The 22,339-nt window shown below is 37.6% G+C and overlaps 2 protein-coding genes across 2 annotated transcripts; one reads left to right on the top strand and one right to left on the bottom strand.

Annotated features, from left to right (window-relative positions):
• The first annotated feature begins 364 nt into the window (after window positions 1–364).
• On the top strand, window positions 365–15,785 carry LOC105052984 (very-long-chain 3-oxoacyl-CoA reductase 1). The gene is made up of 3 exons (XM_010933973.3): window positions 365–1,005; window positions 13,917–13,986; window positions 15,228–15,785. Exons 1-3 carry the CDS (start codon window positions 365–367, stop codon window positions 15,471–15,473), a joined length of 957 nt encoding a protein of 318 aa, XP_010932275.1. The 3' UTR covers window positions 15,474–15,785.
• Window positions 15,786–16,623: 838 nt separating this feature from the next.
• Window positions 16,624–17,452, bottom strand: LOC105052985 (BAG family molecular chaperone regulator 2). Its single transcript, XM_010933974.3, has 2 exons — window positions 17,172–17,452; window positions 16,624–16,995 (listed from the first exon to the last, which is right to left on the bottom strand). The coding sequence occupies exons 1-2, from the start codon at window positions 17,404–17,406 to the stop codon at window positions 16,766–16,768; spliced, it is 465 nt and encodes a 154-aa protein (XP_010932276.1). The 5' UTR covers window positions 17,407–17,452; the 3' UTR covers window positions 16,624–16,765.
• Between the last annotated feature and the right edge of the window lie 4,887 nt (window positions 17,453–22,339).

Genomic DNA, 22,339 nt, shown 5'->3' with positions numbered 1-22,339 from the left:
TCATAGTCATTTGTGTATTTTATAAAAATCATGATTGCATGAGCTCTTGATCATCATATAACAGCGGCATCATCCTGTGTATAGCATGAGTTCAATATAATCATGATCATTGTGCAATACGTAGGTGGTTGTAATTGTGATTGCGAGGCGGGACCTCTCTTGAACTAAGATGGTCTAAAACTGCGAACAAATGTAGGTTTATTGCATATATGTTTTTATGCGGACGTTTGGATGTTATTTATGTCCTGATCCCTATGATTTTTTTTTTTTCCTTTTTTTTTTTTTTGTTGGCCTTAAATTAACTAGAATAAAATCCAGGACTTGTTAGCATATAAAGGAAGTAACATTGCTCTTCACCCTAGCAATGGAACTCCCTCCCTTCATCAGCCATCTCAAAGCACAACCTACATGGGTCCTTCTACTCTCATCTCTAGGGTTCCTTTCTCTCCTCCAAACTTCCATAACCCTTCTCAAATGGTTCTACGCCGCCTTCCTCAGGCGAGGGAAGGACCTCAAAGCCTATGGCTCATGGGCACTCGTCACCGGAGCCACCGACGGCATCGGAAAGGCCTTTGCCTTCCAACTGGCCCACCTAGGACTCAACCTGGTCTTAATCGGTAGAAATCCAAACAAGCTTCGACAAGTCTCCAATGAGATAAAAGCCAAGCATCCCTGCACCGAGATCAAACTCGTCGTCATAGATTTGGCCGGCGATTTATCAGACGGTATTCGAAGTCTCGAAGAGGATATCAAAGGGTTGGACGTAGGGATCATGGTGAACAACGCTGGGATGACGTACCCGCGGTTCATGTACTTCGATGAGGTGGAGGAGGAGCTGTGGGAAGGTATCGTGAAGGTGAACGTGGAGGCGACGACGAGGGTCACACGTGCGGTGCTTCCGGGGATGATAAAGAGGGGGAGAGGAGCCGTTGTTAGTATTGGCTCCGGGAGTTCCGTGGTGGTGCCTTCGTTTCCTCTCTCTGCTGTGTATGCTGCTTCCAAAGCGTAAGTACCAGCTCTCATGCTTGTATTTTATTATTCTCATGGTTTTTCTAAATTTGATGACGAGTAACGGGCACTTTGGAGTGTCGCAAGAGAAAAGTAGGGATTATAAGGTGGAGAATGATGAGAAATAATGGAAAATAGCAATATTAGTTATCTGATTAAATCATTGTCTGTACAATAACAAAAGGAGAGTAACAACATTTGAATCGATATGGAAGTTTTAAATTGAAAATTTTCCTTTTTTTTGGGTGCATGAAGAAAATATTTTGATGGAATGAACAGTAGCCAAAGGAAAATCATCATTTGCCATCTATCTATGTCTACGTTGAAACTACAATTTTTTTTAAAAAATTTTTTTTAGATAAACAAATTATAAATATATATATATATATTAAAATAAATTTTTAAATAAATACACTCAACTACCCATGGGTATGAGCATCATCTTATAATTTAGTATCCATAATTAATTGGATGCATGGCCAAGTGAGGGATATAATGTGGGCAATAACCAAATATGACGAAGATAAAGTAGTCCCGTAGAAAAAATATTCGTTGTGAAATAATATTTATTAAAAAAATATTTGATATCATGTCATTATTGTAATAAATCAATCATCAGTCGAAAATAAATAAAATATATAGATAGTATGGAGTATAATTTATAAAAATTAATAAAATATATGATAATTGATAAAATATAAAAATTATTATTGATTTATTATATGTTTGGTATGATGTTATTATTGTAATGAATATTTTTTTCTGTTTTAGATAATTTATTTTAAAAAAATAATGAGAAATAAATTTTCTTGCTTCTGCATTATTATGAAAGTTTGCGACAAGGACGGATGGAAGTGAAGGGGGAGTTAAGGATGGCATGGCAAGTGGAGCTGGCAAATTAACTCTCCCATTTAGTGTCGCCACCGCCACGTATCTTTCCACCAGTGTTGGTGGGGCCCTGCAAAGTTTCGGGCAGTGTCTGCTCCAAAAATGATGTAACTGGGCCATTTCCGTGATGCTTCATTTATTCAGGATGAGCCATGAAGTAGAAATTCTTTGTGCACGGCACTTGCAGTGAGGGACGGGCACACCTCGCGGGGTGGTTGGCTCACGCACGAAGTGAGATATCGTGCGAAAAAAATTTTTATTTTTTATCAGATTCGTGTGTGAACCAATCATTACGTACGGTGCATAAAAAATTTCTCCAATATGAAATAGTAAAATGAGGTTAGCTTTGCATGATTTGATTGAAAACTGCTTGGAGGATGATGAAATGCCGGACAATGATCCGCAATGATTAAATTGTTTTGATTTACATGTTCAGATACTGTGATTGTCAGTAAGGATGACAATTATAGCCACTAACGGATATTTAATCTAATTTAATTAAAATTTAAAATAAATATAAATTTTAAATAAAATATTCAAATGATATAATAATATATTATATTTTAATTCAATCTGATATAATTTTAATTTATTTTTTTTAAATTATAATTATTTTATAATTTTATATTATGAGTTTTTTATCCGATCTGATCTGCACTACTATTTGATCTGATGTGAATCGATTCGAAGTAGATATAGGATGGATATACATATAGTATTTTTAACTGTAACATAGATATAGTTATTGGCTGATTTGATTTATTTTTTATCCATTGCCATTCTTAATAGTTAGGATAGAAATATTGCCAATTATAGTCTTGAAAACACTGAAATTAACTGGCTCCATGGGTCTTAATAGATCGTAGCAAGTCTCCTTCAATTTCTTCTGAAGGTCAGAATCTCAATTTCTCGAACAATGTTGGCAAATTGCATTCTTGTTTGGTTTGAACTCAAAAAATCAAACTGTTGGCATGTTAATCAATCCAAATGCTCTGGGCATTGTTTCTAATTAGGAGACTGCGGTTATTAAGGCTCATTTTTCAGTTCCTGTGAGGGGATTGTTTAGGTCATCATTCTCACCAAAGGAAATTGCTAATTACCTGGTTCCTCATCTCCTTTCTTCGGGACCAAATTTATAAGAAAAATGCTTCATTTCCTCCAAAACCTTCTTGAAACATCTTCAGCTCATGATTTATTCTAAACCATCCAAGGCAAAGTTGGCATTTCGGTCCCTAATTAACCACCAAATCACCAATCACCCATGTACCGACCTTAAAAAAAAAACAGGCCTATACCCTTTCTAGATTTGAGGGAGTTCACCAATCACCATTGGATCACACCTAGTACATATCTCAAAGTACTCCAAAAGTGCTCTGTTGTGGCTTGTTTTTAGTTGATGCCAGAAAATTGAGAAGCGCAGTGCTGAAGCAACCTGTAAAATAGTTTGGGTTGGAGGCTTGTGCTCCGATGAGGATCCTCCGACGCTCAAGTCAGAATGCGCAAATAGAGAAGCAGAGTTTTAGCTCTCTGAAATGGATTACTTATCTGGATCCTCAGAATTTGAGTATTTATAGAGGAGACGGTTGTGTAACTATTTTTGGTAGACAGGAGGTTGGTCGAATCTGATGCGGTTATTTATTTGTGATTCTCAAGATCAGATGGTTACACCTGGAAGATTCTCAAGATCAGGCAGTTATAATCCAAATAGTATTGACAGCTATGGTCAGATGGTATTGACAGTTATAGCCAGTTAGCGCTTGCCTTTTGAATCTGAGCCTGATCAACCTGCTTCCGAGGAGAGATCAGAGAGTGTAGCATACCGACTAGGAGTTGGGACTGATAGTTTTCCAACCAAGGGTCGGACCAAATATTTTTCATCCAAGAATTCAGATAAAAAATATGCCGATGAGAGATCGGACAGAATAGCCTCCGATCAGAGGTCGGGACAGATATTTGCCGATCAGAGATCGGACAAATCGCAACAATTAAACCGTTTGAAAAGCACTGATATGGCCTCGATGGGTCATAATGGACTTGAATCTTCATACATCATCAACTAATTCCAAATTACTCCTAACAAATACTCCCATACTTCTTAGTTCGAGCTCTGGTCGGGCTATAGAAGTATTTATCTTGACATTCTGAATGGTCGGAGATGTAAAGAGCTGTTTTTAAACTAAATATTTGTGCGTGATTTTTCAGATGAAAAATTATCGAACTAATGATGAAATTTTTAAAATCTGCACAGACGCCACTCTTTTCTACTAAGATGCATTAAATGTGAAGACCATCGACCAGCTTGAACTAATGAAGGCTTAACACTTGGTTTGTTTAAAAAATTCATACCGACTTGACGTCTTCTGAGAGATGTACATCCTTCTATTTAAAGAGACGGCTTTCTTTGTTTTATCTCCTCTTCTACTGATTCTGATAAAAATTTTTCTCCTTTTGTTATTTTTCTTTCTCTAAAGCTCCTACAGGTAGATTTTCTTTTTTCTCCATCGTGTGGAGAGTCCTCGAAAGATAGTTACTTCTTTTTGATTTCTTACTTGAAGGTAAGTCCCTCTTACCTTTTTCTTGATTTTTTCTTTCTTTTATTTTTCCTTAAGTTTTTGTTTCCATAGTGGATTTCGAAAACTCCATGAGCGAGAGCCCCATGCAAAAAAAAGTGAAGGATTTGAAAAGCCCTAGGTCTAAAACCAATTCTTTGATCGGACCTGAAGAGATCCAAACCGAGTTAACCTTGGATGACTTGGAGTTGCTCCAAACCTAATACTATATTTCGGACGAGTTCTGTCTTGAACTTCCTGATTCCAATGCTCGAATCCACATTCCATCTCCAGGTCGATTAACGGTGTATAAGAAAAATCTTTGGATAGTTCTTAGATTTCTTAGTTTTTCCTTCATCTTTGAGCTTTTTAGGTTCTATGGGATTGCTTTTTTGTGCTGTATCCCCAAACTCTTTTAGATACAGCATAGGATTTTTTATACTTTGCTCTCGAATGAGAGTCTGATCTTTGATTCTTCTTTTTCGAGCTCTCTTCGCATTAAAGAAATACCCATATGCTGACTAGCTATATATTTCCTCTGAAAGGGGTGTCTCTTCTTTGATCTCTGACGCTCCTTCGTCCATGCATGGATGGAAGAGCTATTTCTTTTTTATTTCTTATACTTTGATGGATAACTGGGGGCTTCCGGACTGGGGTCGGATCGAAGCTTCATCCTTGAAGCATGTAGAGTTGAGTATCGATGAAAAGAAAGGGCTTAGGGATCTCCTGGATCACAATACTCCTCATCTGGATGAGCTTTTATCTGATGAATCCTTTTTCTTGGTAGGGCGTTCTTCTAACGACCCCAGGAGTGAGTGGGGTTGTTCATGCTTTCTTTCTTTTTTTCATTTTATTTTTTTTATGTTGTCATTTTCTGAGTCATACTGATTTCATATGGTTGTCACAAAACGTAAAAGCTTTAACATCTCGAGTCCGATCAAAGATCGAGTTCAGATATAAGTCGATCAAAAGCTTTTAATATCTCGAGGCCGATCAAAGATCAAGTTTCAATATAAGCCGATCAAAGACATTTAACATCTCGAGGTCGATCAAAAGTCGAGTTCAAATATAAGCTGATCAAAGGCTTTTAACATCTCGAAGCCGATTAAAGGTCGAGTTTCAAATATAAGCCGATCAAAGATCTTTAACATCTCGAAGCTGATCAAAGGTCAAGTTTCAAGACAAGCCGATCAAAGGCTTTTAACATCTCGAGGTCGATCAAAGATCGAGTTTAAATATAAATCGATAAAAAAATTTTAACATTTCGAGGCCGATCAAAGGCCGAATTCAGATATAAGCTGATCAAAGGCTTTAAACATCTCGAGACTGATCAAAGGCTGAGTTCAAATATAAGCCAATCAAAGATTTTTAAAATCTTGAGGCTGAACAAAGATCGAGTTTCATTACAAGTCGATTAAAGACTTTTAACATCTCGAGGTTGATCAAAGATCGAATTAAATATAAACCGATCAAAAGTTTTTAACATATCGAGACTAATCAAAGGTCGAGTTCAAATATAAATCGATCAAAAATTTTTAATATCTCGAGGCTGATCAAAGATTAAGTTTCAAATATAAGCCAATCAAAGACTTTTAACATCTCGAGGCCAATCAAAGGTCAAGTTCAAATATAAGTCGATCAAAGATTTTTAACATCTCGAGGCTGATCAAAGGCCGAGTTCAAATATAAGATGATCAAAGACTTTTAACATCTCGAGGCTGATCAAAGATCGAGTTCAGATATAAGTCGATCAAAGACTTTTAACATCTCAAGACCGATCAAAGGCTGAGTTCAAATATAGATCGATCAAAGGCTGAGTTCAAATATAAACTGATCAAAGACTTTTAACATCTCGAGGTCGATCAAAAATCGAGTTTCAATACAAGCCGATCAAAAATTTTTAACATCTCGAGACTGATCAAGGTTGAGTTTCAATACAAGTTGATTAAAAGTTTTTAATATCTCGAGGCCAATTAAAGGTCGAGTTTTAATATAAGCCGATCAAAAATTTTTAACATCTCGAGGCCGATCAAAGATCGAATTCAAATATAAGTCGATCAAAGATTTTTAATATCTCGAGATCGATCAAAGATCGAGTTTCAATACAAGCCGATCAAAAGCTTTTAATATTTTGAGACTGATCAAAGGCCGAGTTCAAATATAAGTCGATCAAAAATTTTTAACATCTTGAGGTTGATTAAAAGTTGAATTCAAATATAAGCCGATCAAAGACTTTTAATATCTCGAGATTGATCAAAAGCCGAGTTTCAATATAACTCGCACTTATATGTGGAAAGACCAACGTTGACAAATTGGAGTGTTTATTCATGCATATACTTCAGTAAAATTACAATATCACTAATAATACATGCGGAGTTTAGCTGAGTTCTAGGATCTTTAGAGTGGAGTTCCATCAAACTGTTTCAGTTTATAAATTTTGGGGCATACCATCTCATCTACCTGATAAGGGTTTTCCTAATTAGGTGATAGGTTTTTTCGCTCCATAGGCTGTGAGACTTCGATGCACTGCAGCACTAGATCACCAACTCGAAATTTCTTAGACTTGACTCGAGAATTGCAGTACTTAACCATCTTTTGTCTATAGGATGCCATTTGCACGACAGCTCGTTCCCTACTCTCCTCAATCAAATCAAAGTTAGTTCACAACCATTCAAAGTTGGTATCCTCATCGTACTCCTCTACTCTGAAGAAAGGAAGTCCGATCTCAACTGGTATAACTGCTTCGATTTCGAATGCAAAGTTGAATGGAGTTTCTCCAGTCAAAATTCTCTGAGTTATTCGGTATGCCCATAATACATGATACAACTCATCCACCCAGAACCCCCTAGTCTGATTAAGTATAGCCTTCAGACCTTGCAAGAGAGTCCTATAAATTACTTCAGCCTTCCCATTTGCCTGTGGGTGTCCGCTTGAGGTGAAGCATTGTTCAATTCTAAGATCTTCACAGAATTTTTAGAGCCAAGAGCCGCTGAACTGCCTGCTATTATCAGTTACTAGTACCCTTGGGAGACCATAGCAGCAAATAATGAATTTTCAGATAAAGTCTTTAACCCTAGCCTTTGTTATACGGGCTAGGAGCTCGATCTCCACCCATTTTGTGAAATAATTAATGGCCACCAGGAGAAACTTGTGCTGATCTGAGGCTAGAGAAAAGAGACCCAAAATGTCTATTCCCCACTAAGCGAAAGGCCATGGAGCAATGATAGGAGTAAGGGGCATCGCAGGTTGACACTGAACATTGAAAATCTTTTGACAGCGATCACATCTTCTGACAAAATCAGAGGCATCTTTTTGTATCGAAGGCCAATAATAGTCTTATCAGAGAATTTTGTAAGAAAGAGTCTTTGCGTCCAAATGATTTTTACAAATTCTCTTGGGACCTCTCTTAATGCATAGTCTACTTCGGACGGTCGTAGACACCTCAGAAGTGGGAGAGAGAAGGATTGCTTATACTACTTGTCATCATGGAGCACATAGCGAGCAGCCTACTTACAGATTTTTCGAGCTTTCTGACTGTTAGGTAGTAATTCATCCGATTTGAGGTACTTCAACAAGAGGTCAATCCAATAAAGCTCTTCTTCAATCTACTAAATAGCAAGAGGCTCTTCTAGGCTTGAGTTTTTCAATATCTTGATGTAAGTTTCTTTTTGAAATTCGGACGGTAGAGAGGCTACTAGTTTTGACAGTGCATTCGTTTGTGTATTTTGTGTCCGAGGTACCTGTTGGATATCAAAGCTTAGATAAGATGTAGTTAGTTCTTTTACTTTTTCGAGGTACCTCTTCATGTTTTCCTCCCAAGCTTCATATTCTTCCTTGACTTATCTCGTCACCAGTTGAGAGTCACTAAAGACCTTCAAGTGTTTGGCTCTTACATCCTTTGTAAGTCTAAGCCTGATAATTAAAACCTCATACTCTGCTTCATTGTTGGTGACTGAAAATTCAAACCACAGAGCATACTGCATCACATCACCTTCCGACTTGATTAAGATGATCCCAACTTCTGATCCCGATGAATTGAAAGACCCATCCACATGAAGAATCTATTGATCTTCGGGATCAGGGTTCATATTTATTTATTCCTCTAGCACTATTGAGCTACTCTCTGTAGCCTTTGAGCCCTCCTCATCAGGGATGGTGCACTCAAGGATGAAGTCCACCAAGACCTAAGATTGAAGGCCTTGGACGGAACTTAATGTCGAACTCAGAGTATTGTAAAGCCTATTTTGCAACACGTCCCAACATATCCGGATGGTGAAAGACTGTCTTGATTGGCTCATCCATGAGTAGCACTATTGTATGAGCTTAAAAGTAGGGCTGGAGCTTCTTTACCATGATGATCAGAGCAAATATTAATTTTTTCAACTTTGTGTACCTAGTCTCAGCATTCTGAAGGACTTTACTTGAGTAATACACTAATTTTTGGATTCGTTCTTCTTTTTGGATAAGAATCAAACTAATTGCAGATGGAGATAAGGCAAGATAGAGTAATAATTTTTCTCCAAGTCGGGGCTTCGTAAGTAAGAGTGCCGAGCTAAGGTACTGCTTTAACTCCTCAAATGCTTTCTGACACTCAATCATCCATTGAAAGTCCCTCGACTGCTTAAGGATTTGAAAAAAAGACAAACATCTCTCAGCCGATCTGGAGATGAAATGATTGAGTGAGGCGATCCTTCCAGTGAAATGCTGGACTTTTTTTATATTTCTTAATGGGGACATCTCCAAAATTATCCTAATCTTCTTCGGATTTGCCTCAATTCTTTATCGAGAGATCATAAATTCGAAAAACTTTTCAGAGCTAACTCCGAAGGTATATTTTGTGGGATTCAACCGCATCTGGAATCGTCATAGGATGTTGAAGGTTTCTTGGAGGTCGGCTATGTGATCTGGGGTGGCTCGATTTTTTACCAATATATCATCTACATAGACCTCCATGTTGTGACTAATTTAATCTTTGAATATCTTATTCACTAGTCGCTGATATATTGTCATGGCATTCTTTAGCCCAAAGGGCATCACTCTGTAACAATAGAGCCCGGAGTCAGTAATAAAGGCCATTTTCTCCTCATCTTCAGGTACCATCCGGATTTGGTTATAACCGAAGAAGACATCCATGAAGGTGAAGAGCTCATGCCCAGAAGTGACATCCATCAATTGATCTATTCAAAGGAGAGGATAGCTGTCTTTGGGGCAGACTTTATTCAGGTCAGTGAAGTCGATGCATATGTGTTATTTTTCGTTTGCCTTCTTGACTAGCACCGTGTTAGCGAGCCAGTCAGGATACATTATTTCTTGGATGAAGCTATCCTTGACCAGCTTGTCCACCTCCTCAGCAATTGCTTTCTGATGCTCTAGAGCAAAGCTTCTCTTCTTCTGCTTTATAGGATGAAAAATTAGATCTACTCTCAAATGATGAGTTATCACCTTTGGATCTACACCAGGCATATTCACTGTCGTCTAAGCAAACAGATCCATATTTTTCTGCAAAAGAGTAGTTAGTCGAGCTTTGGTTACTTGATCTAGGGATGACCCAATTTTTACAGTTTGATGAGAATTTTTCTTCCTCAGAAGGACCTCCACTAGATCCTCGGACGGTCGAGTATGCTCCCTAATCATATCATCGTGAGCATCCAAACCTATTGAGAGTTCAGGTTGGGATGCCACCAGTTGTTCCTCCGCCTGCAGCTTAGCAGTGAAACATTATCGGGCCATAGCCTGATTGCCTCAGACTTGCCCCACTTCAACTTTCGTCGAAAACTTTATCATCAAGTGGTATTTTGACACCACTACCTTCAGTGCTCTTAGATTTGATCGATCAAGTATTGCATTGTAGGCTGACGACAGGTTAAGCACAAGGAATTCAACATGAATGATCATCTGCTTGGGTTTGGTTCCCAAAGTAAGAGGCAGTCTGATAGTCCCCTCCGAAATTATCGAACTCCCGGAGAAATCTTGGTTCGGAATACTAAATTTATTCAACTGTTTGGAAACAAACCCCATTGCAGTGAAAGCAGCAAATTACAAAATATCAACAGAACTTTCATTATCGATGAAAATACGGTGTACATTGTAGTCAGCTATATTAGCAGTAATAACCATCGCATTATTGTGCGGAGTTTGTATACCTTTAGCATCTTGTTCGGTGAAGATCATTGGCTCCTTGAGCTGAGACCTCTTCACCACATGCAGCTCTACCGATCCAGATGAAACCCTAGTTATCGTATGAATTTCACCCCACAGGAGTTGATCTTCTACTACCGCCTGCCCCTCCTCCCGCAGTTGTGCTGGTGCTGGTTGAGGTTGAGGCTGAGGGGGTTGGTGCTGCTGAAGCGTGGGATGTCTCCGCTGCTGCTGTCCAGCTTTTGGAAGATATCAGCGTGGAGGATCTTATCGTCGGATGAACCAATCCAGTCTTCCCTCTCAGATCAAATGCTAAATTTTTTTTTTGAGTTGGTAATAATCTTCAGTATCGTGATCGTAGTCATGATAATAGAGACAATACTTATCTGGATCATGGTGCCCTAGATTTGTCTGCATCCTAAGAAGTGGAGGCAGCTCGGCTCGCACCTCCATCAAAACCTCTTTTCTAGAAGTATTCAAAGGAGTGAGATCGTCGAACTGCCTCGGAGGTGAATGATTCCTCAATGAAATATTTTTTCTTCTTGGTGGGGATCTTGAACGGCAATGATTTTTATCATTTCGCTTAAGCGAGCAAGCCCCACTCTACTCTTGATTCTCCATAGTTGGGATTATTCAGACAATTTTTTCTATCAGAGAATCTTTCAATCGGACATATTTCTCTGTTCGAGCCAATATTTTTGAAAAATCTCGAGGAAAGATCTTCAATAGCGATTTTTTGAAGTCGCCCATCAATAATCCATCCTTCAGGGTGGACATTGCAATCGAGTGATCTAAGTCATGGGCTTCCAACATAGCTCTATTTAACCAAGCTACGTAAGATCGGATGGACTCGCTCTCCTTTTGTTTGATGGTCTGGAGGTAGTTTGAGTGCTTCTGTTATTGCTGGCTGGTGATAAAGTGGGCAGCAAAGGTTTGGCTCAGCTATCGGATAGAGAATAGAAGCTAGCTTCAAACTAGAATACCAATGTCGGGTTGTTCCCTTTAAAGCGGAGGAGAAGGCTCGGTACAGAATAGCATCGAAGGCTTTCTGAAGGAGCATGACTGCTCGAAAGCTGTTGACATGATCGGCGGGGTCTGTGGTCTCGTTGTAGCTCTCCAACTGAAGAATCTTGAAGTTTAGTGGGATAGGTTCTTGGATAATGCTCGCCGTAAAAGGTAATTCAGAATCGAATCCATCGGATGGTGCTAACAGATTGTTGCAAATCTGCTGGATCTTTCGATCCAATTCTTGAAGTCTTCACTCAACTTCTATATCTCAGTTGATATGTGCTTCAAAGTGGGGAGGAGATTGTCGGCCAGAGGTTGAATCATGCCTCAATCAAGGACTCAGAGATCGCCATCTCCTTGGCTCTTGAGTATGATCTACCACCAGTTGCTGGGGTGAAAGGACTTGGGTTTGATTCGTCGACTGTGGTGCCGGCGAAGGCTAGATCGCTACCTAAACGATAGCTGTTAGTTGTTGTACCTTATAAAAAAGCAGGTTGAATTGCTCTACGGTCACCATCCAAGTTGCTGCACCGATGTAAAACTTTCACCGTCGCTGGAGGTGCAGTAGCGAGTGATTTATTTCATTCTGCACCTGACGGGAGGTGGAGGTGTTGGTTCGCTGGGAGGAAGTCCTGCGTGGAGCCATCTTTTTTGAGTTTCTGATTTGTTTGCTTTTTTTTAAAGGATCTGAGATTCGGCCCTTTCTTTATCTATTGCGGCTTGTTTCTGATTGACACCAAAAAATTGAAAAGCGTAGTGCTGGAGCAACCTGCAAAAAAGTTCAGACCGAAGGATTGTACTCTGACGAGGACCCTCCGACGCTCAAAACAGAATGCGCAAACAGAGAAGCAGAGTTTTAGCTCTTTAAGATGGATTACTTACTTGGATCTTCGAAATTTAAGTATTTATAGAGGAGACGGCTGTGTAACCATTTTTGGTAGACAGGCTGGCTGAATCTGGTACGGTTATTTGGTTGTGATTCTCGGGATTAGGTGGTTACATTTGAAAGATTCTCAGGATCAAGTGGTTACATCCAAATAGTATTGACAGCTATGGTCAGATGGTATTGACAACTATGGCCAATTGGCACCTGTCTTTTAAATCTGAGCCCGATCAAATTGCTTTTGAGGAGAGATCAGAGAGTGTAGCGTGCCGACTAGGAGTTGGAACTGATAGTTTTTTGACCTAGGGTCGGACCAAAACTTTTTCGCCCAAAGATTCGGATCAAGAATATGTCGATGAGAGATCAGATAGAATAGCCTCCGATCAGAGGTCGGGACAGATATTTGCCGATCAGAGGTCGAGCAAACTGCAACAATTAGGCCGCTTGAAAGATCCTGATATGGATCTGATGGATCATAATGAGCTTAAATCTTCATACATCATCAGCCCATTTCAAATTACTCCTAACGTGCTCCATTCATCTAACTGCATAGATCTCGAAGTAACCATTACATGATCCAATGTTGGACTCGTGTGGAGGAAGATGAATCCTTCTTTTGCATGGAAGATAGTTTTCTCTTTTTTTTGTTGAAAGGGAGGTAAACTATCTTGCAAGAGAAATTTCTTTTCCAAACATGATTAAGTTAATTATAGTGTCTCCATTGATGAATATTCCTATAGAGTCTCCGTACTGGTACTTGGTAGATTTATTCACTTTTCTCCTTTTTGACTCATGCATTATCTCTAGAGGACTAAAAATCTAGAGTAAGTGAAAAGGTGGTGAAAATTGTAAATTAGGTAAGGGTTGGATTAGAAAAATAGAATCATAGGACATTGGTCACTTGTCCTCTTATGAAAGCAAAACTTAAGAAAATGATGAGTAATAACTACATTATGTAAATAGGAAAGCAGAACTTTTCATGGTTGGAGAGTGAGGCAAGATTTAGACTATATAGTAGTTAGCCATAACTTAATTTCACATGGAAATGAAAGGAAATACATATCCAATAAGAACATCAAGATCAGTCAATACAACATAGGTTTTTCACCATATGAATAGTATGTTTCATATTTTATGTGAGATATAGAAGCCCATTCACTGTATTGTTATCATTTCCTTGATCAACTTTTCTTGAGATATATTGGCAATGCTAAATCACATGTAATTCTATCCTCTACTTCCAATATTATCTAAATAGTAATCAATAAATAATTAAGTCACTTTTAAGAAATGAAACTTACTTGATTCTATCCCTCATATGTCAAATTGCTTTAGACTATCAACAGCCAACCTTTTTTACTTGGGCTACTACTTTTGCTTGCCCCCTCTCTCTTTGTTTGTGTGTTGATGAAACTGAAGGATAGTCCTATTTTTACTGTCAGGTATGTTAATCAGTTCTCTAAAAGCCTATATGTTGAGTATAAGAGCATGGGGATCGACGTGCAGTGTCAGGTTAGTCATTCTGTCCTTTAATTACTGCCTACACATTTTACTCTTCTTCATGAGCATTATAAAGTTTTGACGAATATAAGTTTTTCTTAACACCTCAAAACTATGGTTCCCAATGGTTGTGAGTCAAATCTAACATGTGTCTGCATTAAAATCTAAAAAGATTACATAGTTTATGGTCAATGTTGTCGCTATAGATGTCATCAACATGATCATAATTTTGTTAGGATTAATATGGGCTTTAGTTTGCCAAACTCACATATGCCTCTAAGCATAATGTATATTTTGGATGGGAAATAAGGGGAGCAATAATGTTCATACCAAGGCTAAAATATTACAAGTGGTTACGTATCTATAGTTTTGCCTCTTTTCTATGATGACCCGGAACCTTACATAAAAAGTTTCTTAAGATGTATTATTTGAGTCCCTTAGCCCTATATAAATATAGAAGGTCGTTCTTCCATTTCACAACCTGTGGGATTAAATATATACCTACATTGATCCTCATGCAATCTTCCCTTTTAAGACGTCACAATCAGTGACATCTTAGATGCATGACAAAAGATTTTTACTAAAGAAACCCAGTGTTACTTGGAAGTTTTAGTCTAGTGCCAAAAAAAGAAAAAAGAAACACAGAGAGGGAGAGTAAAGGATTTCAACAATGAGATATTGTAAACTCGTTCATTTCTTGTTTGTTTCCAAACTTATTGTTTGCAAGGTACTCCCTTTTTGTCCCTTTTTTTTCATTTCTTTTCGTGTGTATGAGTTGCTGGGTCATAAACAACATTAGAAAAAAAATTATGGTGTATAATTTTCACATAATATTGTTTAAGATTTGTAACTTAGCTTGTAATTCAATCATCAACTTATCTCCTCCCATGTGCAGTTATTACCATTAATTATGATGTAATAGATGCTGTAGAATCCAAATCATCCAATGATCATTCAAACTTTTTTTCAAACTAAAGACCAAAAAAAAAAAAAAAAGTTGATTATCCTATCCAAGTAATATCAATTTCATCCTTCTGCAATTTATATAATTCAATAGAGCATCGAAAACAAAGTAGAAAAAATTATGAATAAGCTCAACAAGACATAACATAATGGAAGTAGTAGTAATTTAAAATAAAAAAAATGGGCTACATAATTCTTAAAAATCTTATATAAGCTATAATATTCACATATTAATAGTTTAACCATGTATTTGTTTTCTTCTTGTATCTGATTTAAAATTGTGGACGCAGATCCCCTTATATGTGGCAACAAAAATGGTTGGTATCAAGCAATCTTCTGTGTTCGTACCGTCACCAGATGTCTATGCTTCTGCTGCCATGCGTTGGATAGGCTATGAGCCACTGTGCACTCCTTATTGGCTTCATTACATTCAGTGGTGCTTGGCTTATCTATTTCCAGACTTCATCCTCAATTCATGGCTTCTACATGTGGGAAATAGAAAGAAAAGCCAAATTAAAAAATTGAGAAGGGAATGAAATGTCTCTTGATGTTTTCTTTAATAAAAATTGTATACCATGAGTAATACTGGTAATGGTTTGGTTTTCCAGAAAGTATGAAGCATAAAGACATGTATTTATTAAATATTTAGAATGACACCAAACAAGTAATTAATTCTGCGATTGATGAGTGGTGTTTTGGCTTCTGTCTTGGTATCCGTAGGAAAGGGCAGCTTAAAGATGGCTAAAAGAATGAAGAGTGGTGCTGGATTTGAACCCGTCAAGGTATGTAGTTTTTTGGTAACTGCTGATAAATGTAGAAGTCTCAGCTACTAAGATCCCTCATTTATCTTTAAATGGATTGAGCAAAGAGCAGGTGCTTGTCAGTGCTGAATAGATAAAATGTTTCAGTTAGTATTGTGGCTTGTTTTTGTCTCTCTTGGCTAGATGCTTTGATGAAGAGACAAAATGATCCATTTGAATTGCATCTTAATTGTGTTTGTTTTATGTTAATAGGATATATTTGGTTGGAAAGTATTGGATTTTAGAATGAGAATGAAAATAGATGATTCTTATTCTAATTATTTGATTGAAAAAAATTTAATTTTTATTTCAATTTTCAAAAGAATGAAAACGTTATAATTAATTTTTCAAATCATATTTCAATTCCATATCCAATTCCGGTCACATGCCAGTGGCAATAGGTGGTAATATACTCGCAACACCATTTATAGGTCAAAATAATGGAGTGTTGTGGGAGTCTGCGCCTGGCACAAACGGCATAACAAACATTTCTGTGAATGAAAATATTAACAATTTTGAAACAAATCATTCTAGTTTGTTCACACAAAATCAATGATTAATGATGTAAATGTTAAGCCATTACATTAGTTGTGCGGGATGGGGCCGATATAAGGTATAATGTGGGGATTAGCCCTTCCTAATCACAAAAAAAAAAAAAAAAAAAAAAAAAAAAAAAACCTGATGGTGCGGGATTACCGCTCTACATTTGCAAACAATTATTGAAGGAATGAAATGCAGTACAATCAATTGTTTATTAAAATACATAATTGGTATTTTATTTAAAAAAAAAAAAAAAAAAAAACCCTGATGGTGCGGGATTACCACTCTACATTTGCAAACAATTATTGAAGGAATGAAATGCAGTACAATCAATTGTTTATTAAAATACATAATTGGTATTTTATTTATGTAGGTTACTCAAATCATCTTACATATCCATCAACCATGTGACTGGGAAAGTTGGTCAAATGGACTTTTTCAGTCTCAGATCACATCAACTTGTTAGTTTCAACAAAAAGGAGCAAAGTCTACACTGCTATGAAGGTTTGGCAAGGGCTTCTCATGGCTTGCGCCATTGCCATGGAGCGAAGCTTTCTTTCTCTGATGGCCGGGTCTTCTAACAGCAGCACCTTGTCCCTATCCTGAACCCCCACCATGTGAAGGTGATCACCATCCTCTCTTTCCTTTCCTCTAAATAGGAGTCTTTGCTCTCTTGGCTCTAAGCCAGTTACCAAAGATAACACCACCTTCAACTCTCCTGCATTACATGATAAAACCAAATAATTGTTACAATATTACACTTCAAAGGCTAATGAACAAAAGGCACACCGAGAAATGATGAATATTTTCAACCATAAATATACATGAAGACCACCTCATAATAATATTGAGGTAAGAAAAGTTTTTGCACAATATTTTCTTTTCCATGCTTACCAAAAGTAGAAGTGGCTCTAATGGAGATGTCATGCCACCATGAACCAGTTGTGATCCTGAGTTGAATCACTTCATCCTCTTGTCTTCCACTCACTCTCTTCTGGACCAGCATGCCTCCAGGCCTTACTTCCCACTCGATGTCACCCCGGCCGCACCCACCATTACCACCTCCTCCTCCTCCACCACCAACTTTGGAATTGCTCCTGAAAATCCTCCTTGATCCTAACTTAATCATCTCTTGCTTTCTCTCTAGCTAACTCCCTTCTGCGGAGAAGAAAAGAGAGACATGAAGTGTACTTATAACGGCTGGGAGAGACCATGAAACTAGACAGGTGTGCATGAGGACAAAGTGCTCACAAGAAAGACGAGCCATTCATCTGAGGTGATGAAGAAAGCTAACGTGGGAGGGTGTTGTTTAAGCCCGAGATTTCGGAGGTTGAGCGCAGCACATGGCTCGGCAGCACGCTTTGCATAAATAACGGGCCAACAAAGTCATATTCGGCGGTGGATTATATGTTAGTCAAGAGATGTTCCTATTTTTTTTATTTTTATGGGTGGATGTTGGTGGAGAGCATGGGATGGATACCATGGAAACGATGGAGAGGTGGGAACATAGGGATCAGCTCTTTTTGTAAGCTTTGGGAGGCATGGAGGTCATAGTTTGGTATGGTTTTGTTGCACATTGTCATGCATGTAACGGAGGTTGGGGATATATATCTTTCATCCATGTGAAGGAGATGTAGCTTGTGTCCTTTAGCTCTTTGGTGATTAGATTCATGAGCAAGTGTGACAATTAATGGGCTCAAGTATCGACAAATCTATGCACATACATCTAAATCCAAATGATATTATGTAGTGCTCGTATCTCGATTGGTGATGATGAAAGATTTCAGATAAATGGATTAAGTATCAAAGGAGATTTGGTTTGTCCCTCCATTCATGATAAGATTGAATAAACCTGAAAAAGTGGACAGCCATGTGCATATGTATAACAATGAAATGCACCCATCTCTTGTTACTATCTACCTAGTTACCATTAAAAATCCCCATCACATGGTTAGGTAGCCTATCAAGTGGATAGGTGCATCGAATTGTTTGATGGAGATGAGATTAGCAAGGAGAATTTTTTTATTTTATTTGTTTGTCATATCATTGCTCCAAGTAGATTGTCCTATTTGGATAAGCTTACTTATTGTTAGGATCCAATCCTATTGTTAGGAAGCAAATTAAGCTTGTTGATACAAATCTAAGCTTGATTTGCTGTGTATATAGTTGCATATCACATGCTTTCAAAACTTGAGAAATATCATGTTTCAATATCATGATCCAATTTTTCAATTATATCATTACAATGGAAATCATGATCATATTTGTCCAAGCGAGATGTCGATGGATTTTTCTTGGGAATACACACAAAAAAAAAAAAAAAAGACGAATCACATTGGCTATTATTAGTTGATATAACAAAAAATAATTAATGATAATTAAAATAACAACATTGCCGAATCTTGGTTTGGATTGGTGGGGTTTTGACTTCAAAGGTTGTCGGCTCTCGCTTGAACCCTTGATTATACTTGAGCCCAGGTTTTGTGAACAACAGGTTAGTCTACCAAAAGATCTGAAGAGTGAAATGGGTTGGATTTAAGGTAGTAGGGTGGAGAATAGGCCTCCTAGTCTAAATTAAAGGAAAATGATAATTAGAATAATAATATTAATTTGATTATTATTTTCCTCAATTGGTCAAAGGATGGTACAGACCGATTTTTAATTACTCAATGACAAAGGTTAATTCCACCAATTGAATGAGTCATCGAACCTTCTTGGTAATTTAGACCATAATTGTAAGATCTACCAGCCTTAAGGAAGCAGATTTCAAATTTTAAAATAGTAAAGATGATTGTAACTAAAACAAAATAATCAAGAAACTTCATTGAATGAAATAGAATTCTAGAGAACCTTAAGAAAGAAAAAGAGCTCCAAAAAAAAGTTGCATTTCCACTCAAAATCCAATTTCTGAATTCTTCCACTACTCCTAATCTGGATTGCAATTGATATAAACTGAAGTACAAGAGACAGAATAGTTCTAGTCTTCATCCATTGGTGATTCCCCTGAAATAGCTTGAGCATTTGAATCAACGTAGTGTGACAGACATATCAACTCAAGATTGGCTTGTATATATCTAATTTGTTACTATTCATTTTTCTAACTAAATATTAATGAAGATTTCAATTTCAGAAATTACTATTTCATCTACAAGGAAAAATGTCAAATAATGGCTATTATAACTACTATGTCCTGCAGCCATTATAATGAAATATTGGCTAAATAATGATTGTTATTGAAATTGTCAGCCATTATCTGTCATAGGACTGTGATGCATCAGTTTTGGTATTTTTCGTACGAGATTTCTCCATCTTATTTTGATAATTCAGCTGATGAGTCTAATACGACAATGCCCTAAATTCCAATACACCATCTCAGCCCACATGAACCAAAAACCAAAAATGAATGATGCATTAGTTGGAGGTGTAACTCAAACCATGCAGATTTCTAATCCATAAAATGAGATGCCAACTGAATGGTGTCCATGGCAATAGTTTGTTTTGTCCAAGTCCTATCTGAAGTAAAGCTTAGCTTCCAGAATCTGGCAACATGCTCGGGAAAAGATAAACAAGCAGGCCAGATGACATGAACAGAGAGAAGAAAATTCTTATTTCCATTATTTCCCATCTTGCTTCTGTGTGTTCCATATTCGATTTATCAGTGAATATATCGGTAGGTTTGCACCATTATGCAAGGAAAAAAAAAGAAAAAAAAAATATATTTGGGCAGCATACTAGCATGTTCACTTCATATCAGCTTATATATCCATTAACAACATAATTAAGGTGGTCATGAAATCAGATGATTTCTTTGTCGGCCGTCACAAGAAGAGACCCTTCTGTCCTTGCATGCATTTCTTCATGCTGTTAGTTTCTACAGAGGAAAAAGGAATAAAAACTTTACAACTTGATGCTGTAGCATGGGCTTCTTATGATTTTGTCCATTGTCAATGACCAAAATTTCCTTCCACCGATAGTTGGATCCTCTAACAACACCACCTTATCCCTATCCTGAATCCCCACCATGAGAAGGTGTTCAGAATCCTCCCTCTCCTTGCCTCTAAATAGAAGCCTCTGCTCTCTTGGCTCCAATATTCCAAAATCACCATAAGGATGATATGATACCACCTTTCACTCTCCTGCATAATATGTATTGACAACCAAATACCAAAATTAGTATTTTAAATAAACTCTTCTTAGGCCAATTGGCAAAATATTGGTCTCTAGTATCAACTATCAAGTTAGTCCCAATGGCCAAATATGCGTCATTCAATCATAGGCTTACTAGCTAGTAGCTCGTACTATAAAGTACTAAACAGAACTGCGGTCCTACCTAATATAAAAGTGGTTCCAGTGGAGATGTCATGCCACTGTGAACCGGTTGTAATCCTCATGACTTGACTCACTTCTTCACCTTTCCCACTTCTCTTCTGCACTAGGCTACTAGCATGCCTCCTGGCCTTAGCTCCCATTCTGGAGTTGCTCCTAAAAGGCCTCCTTGACCTCAGCTTAATCATCTCTCACCACCTACGTCTCTGCCTCTTTCTGTCTCCCCTCTGGTTGTGGTGAGAGGGAAAGTGAAATGGTAGACCTTGGAGTTGGAGGTGGTCATGGAGACATAAAATTCTGCATGGGGACAAGGAAGAGCTCATCAAAAGACAAGCCTTCGGTGGTAGATTCTAACATGGGAGGAGCCTCTCAAGTCTATGCTAGGCTAGGCTTATCTAAATTAAAATATTCTTTTTAATGGAGCAGAGGTTGGTGGGCACCATGGGATTAGTACCTTGGAAGTCGTGTGGACGTTTTGAGGAGAATATATGTGGGAACATGGGAGATGGGCCACTTTTTGACAGTTTTGTAGGCTTTGTTGGGGCAGGCAGATAGGTTGGTGAGCCAATCTTTAGATGATGTGAAGGTCCAGTCTCATTTTGCTGGTATTTTTTATGGGCTAGATTTTGGACAGATATCCAATAAGTGTCCAGGTACAAATGGTGTCACAAGATCATATCTAGATTCTTAACAATGATATGATGTAGATCTGCATTCATATATATCAAGAGTACTTGGATTTAATATCAGAGGAAGTTAGATGAACTCAAAATAGTTAATTGACAAACTTAAACTCATCACTATTAATGTAATTCATCTAATATGCTCTAACAGTTGTATTAGGGGCTCATTGTGGTTTGTGATAAATGAAACAGTGAATTACAGCCGTGGCCTCAATTTTAAGGAACATTATTAAGAATATACATTTCCTGTTGATGTGTCCGCCATTTAAAATGAAGAATCTCTCCTATGAATCCTTTTTGATGTTGGTGAAAAAGAAAAAAACCTCAAATATATGTTTATGGCACTCATGCACCCATGCTGCAATAACCTCATCATCTGTACTGATATATAAGTTTCTAAGGTGAAAATGAGAATTCTTCCATGCGTGCACCCATTTGTTCCATTTCCACGTTAAAAACCTGGAAGGCTCCTTGGCTCACATGTTCATGATGTAATGTATGACCAAGGTCACTGTACAAGAATATTATCTTTTTCAGGATGGCTATTGTTTAATAGGTGCTTCTTGCAACAATCAATGGTTATGTACTAATGATATCCATTTTAGATTTAATGACAAAGGATAGAAATGCAACCTATGAGAATCTAACGTAGCAATGTTGGTATCAGTGGGTCTTAACATGAGACATGGTATGATCATATTGTTATGAAGAGGCAATAGCAGGTCATCAATTTTATCCTCGTGAGGAAAGATATGATTTCTTACCAACGCAAGACCAACTTGCTTTGGATTGGACCCCTAGGACAATTCAGCAGATCATATAAGAAATGTGCTACATCCTTCATAGAAATTTGCTAACAAAATAAAACTTATACTATATAGGATAAAAACTATGCTCAATTTTATATCAAGTAAGTATTAGCTAAGCAAATCATAAGTATTCCAGTGCTTTTTCCATAGCATAGTTTAGTCTTTGTTTTGTATCATCATTTTCAACATGTGTTTGTCGCCGTTCCTTGTTAGCAGCTATGCCAACAATATCATTATCAATTAG

Source organism: Elaeis guineensis, chromosome 10, assembly GCF_000442705.2.
Source record: "Elaeis guineensis isolate ETL-2024a chromosome 10, EG11, whole genome shotgun sequence".
Lineage (NCBI taxonomy): Eukaryota > Viridiplantae > Streptophyta > Magnoliopsida > Arecales > Arecaceae > Elaeis > Elaeis guineensis.
This window is presented reverse-complemented; position numbering and strand designations above follow the sequence as displayed.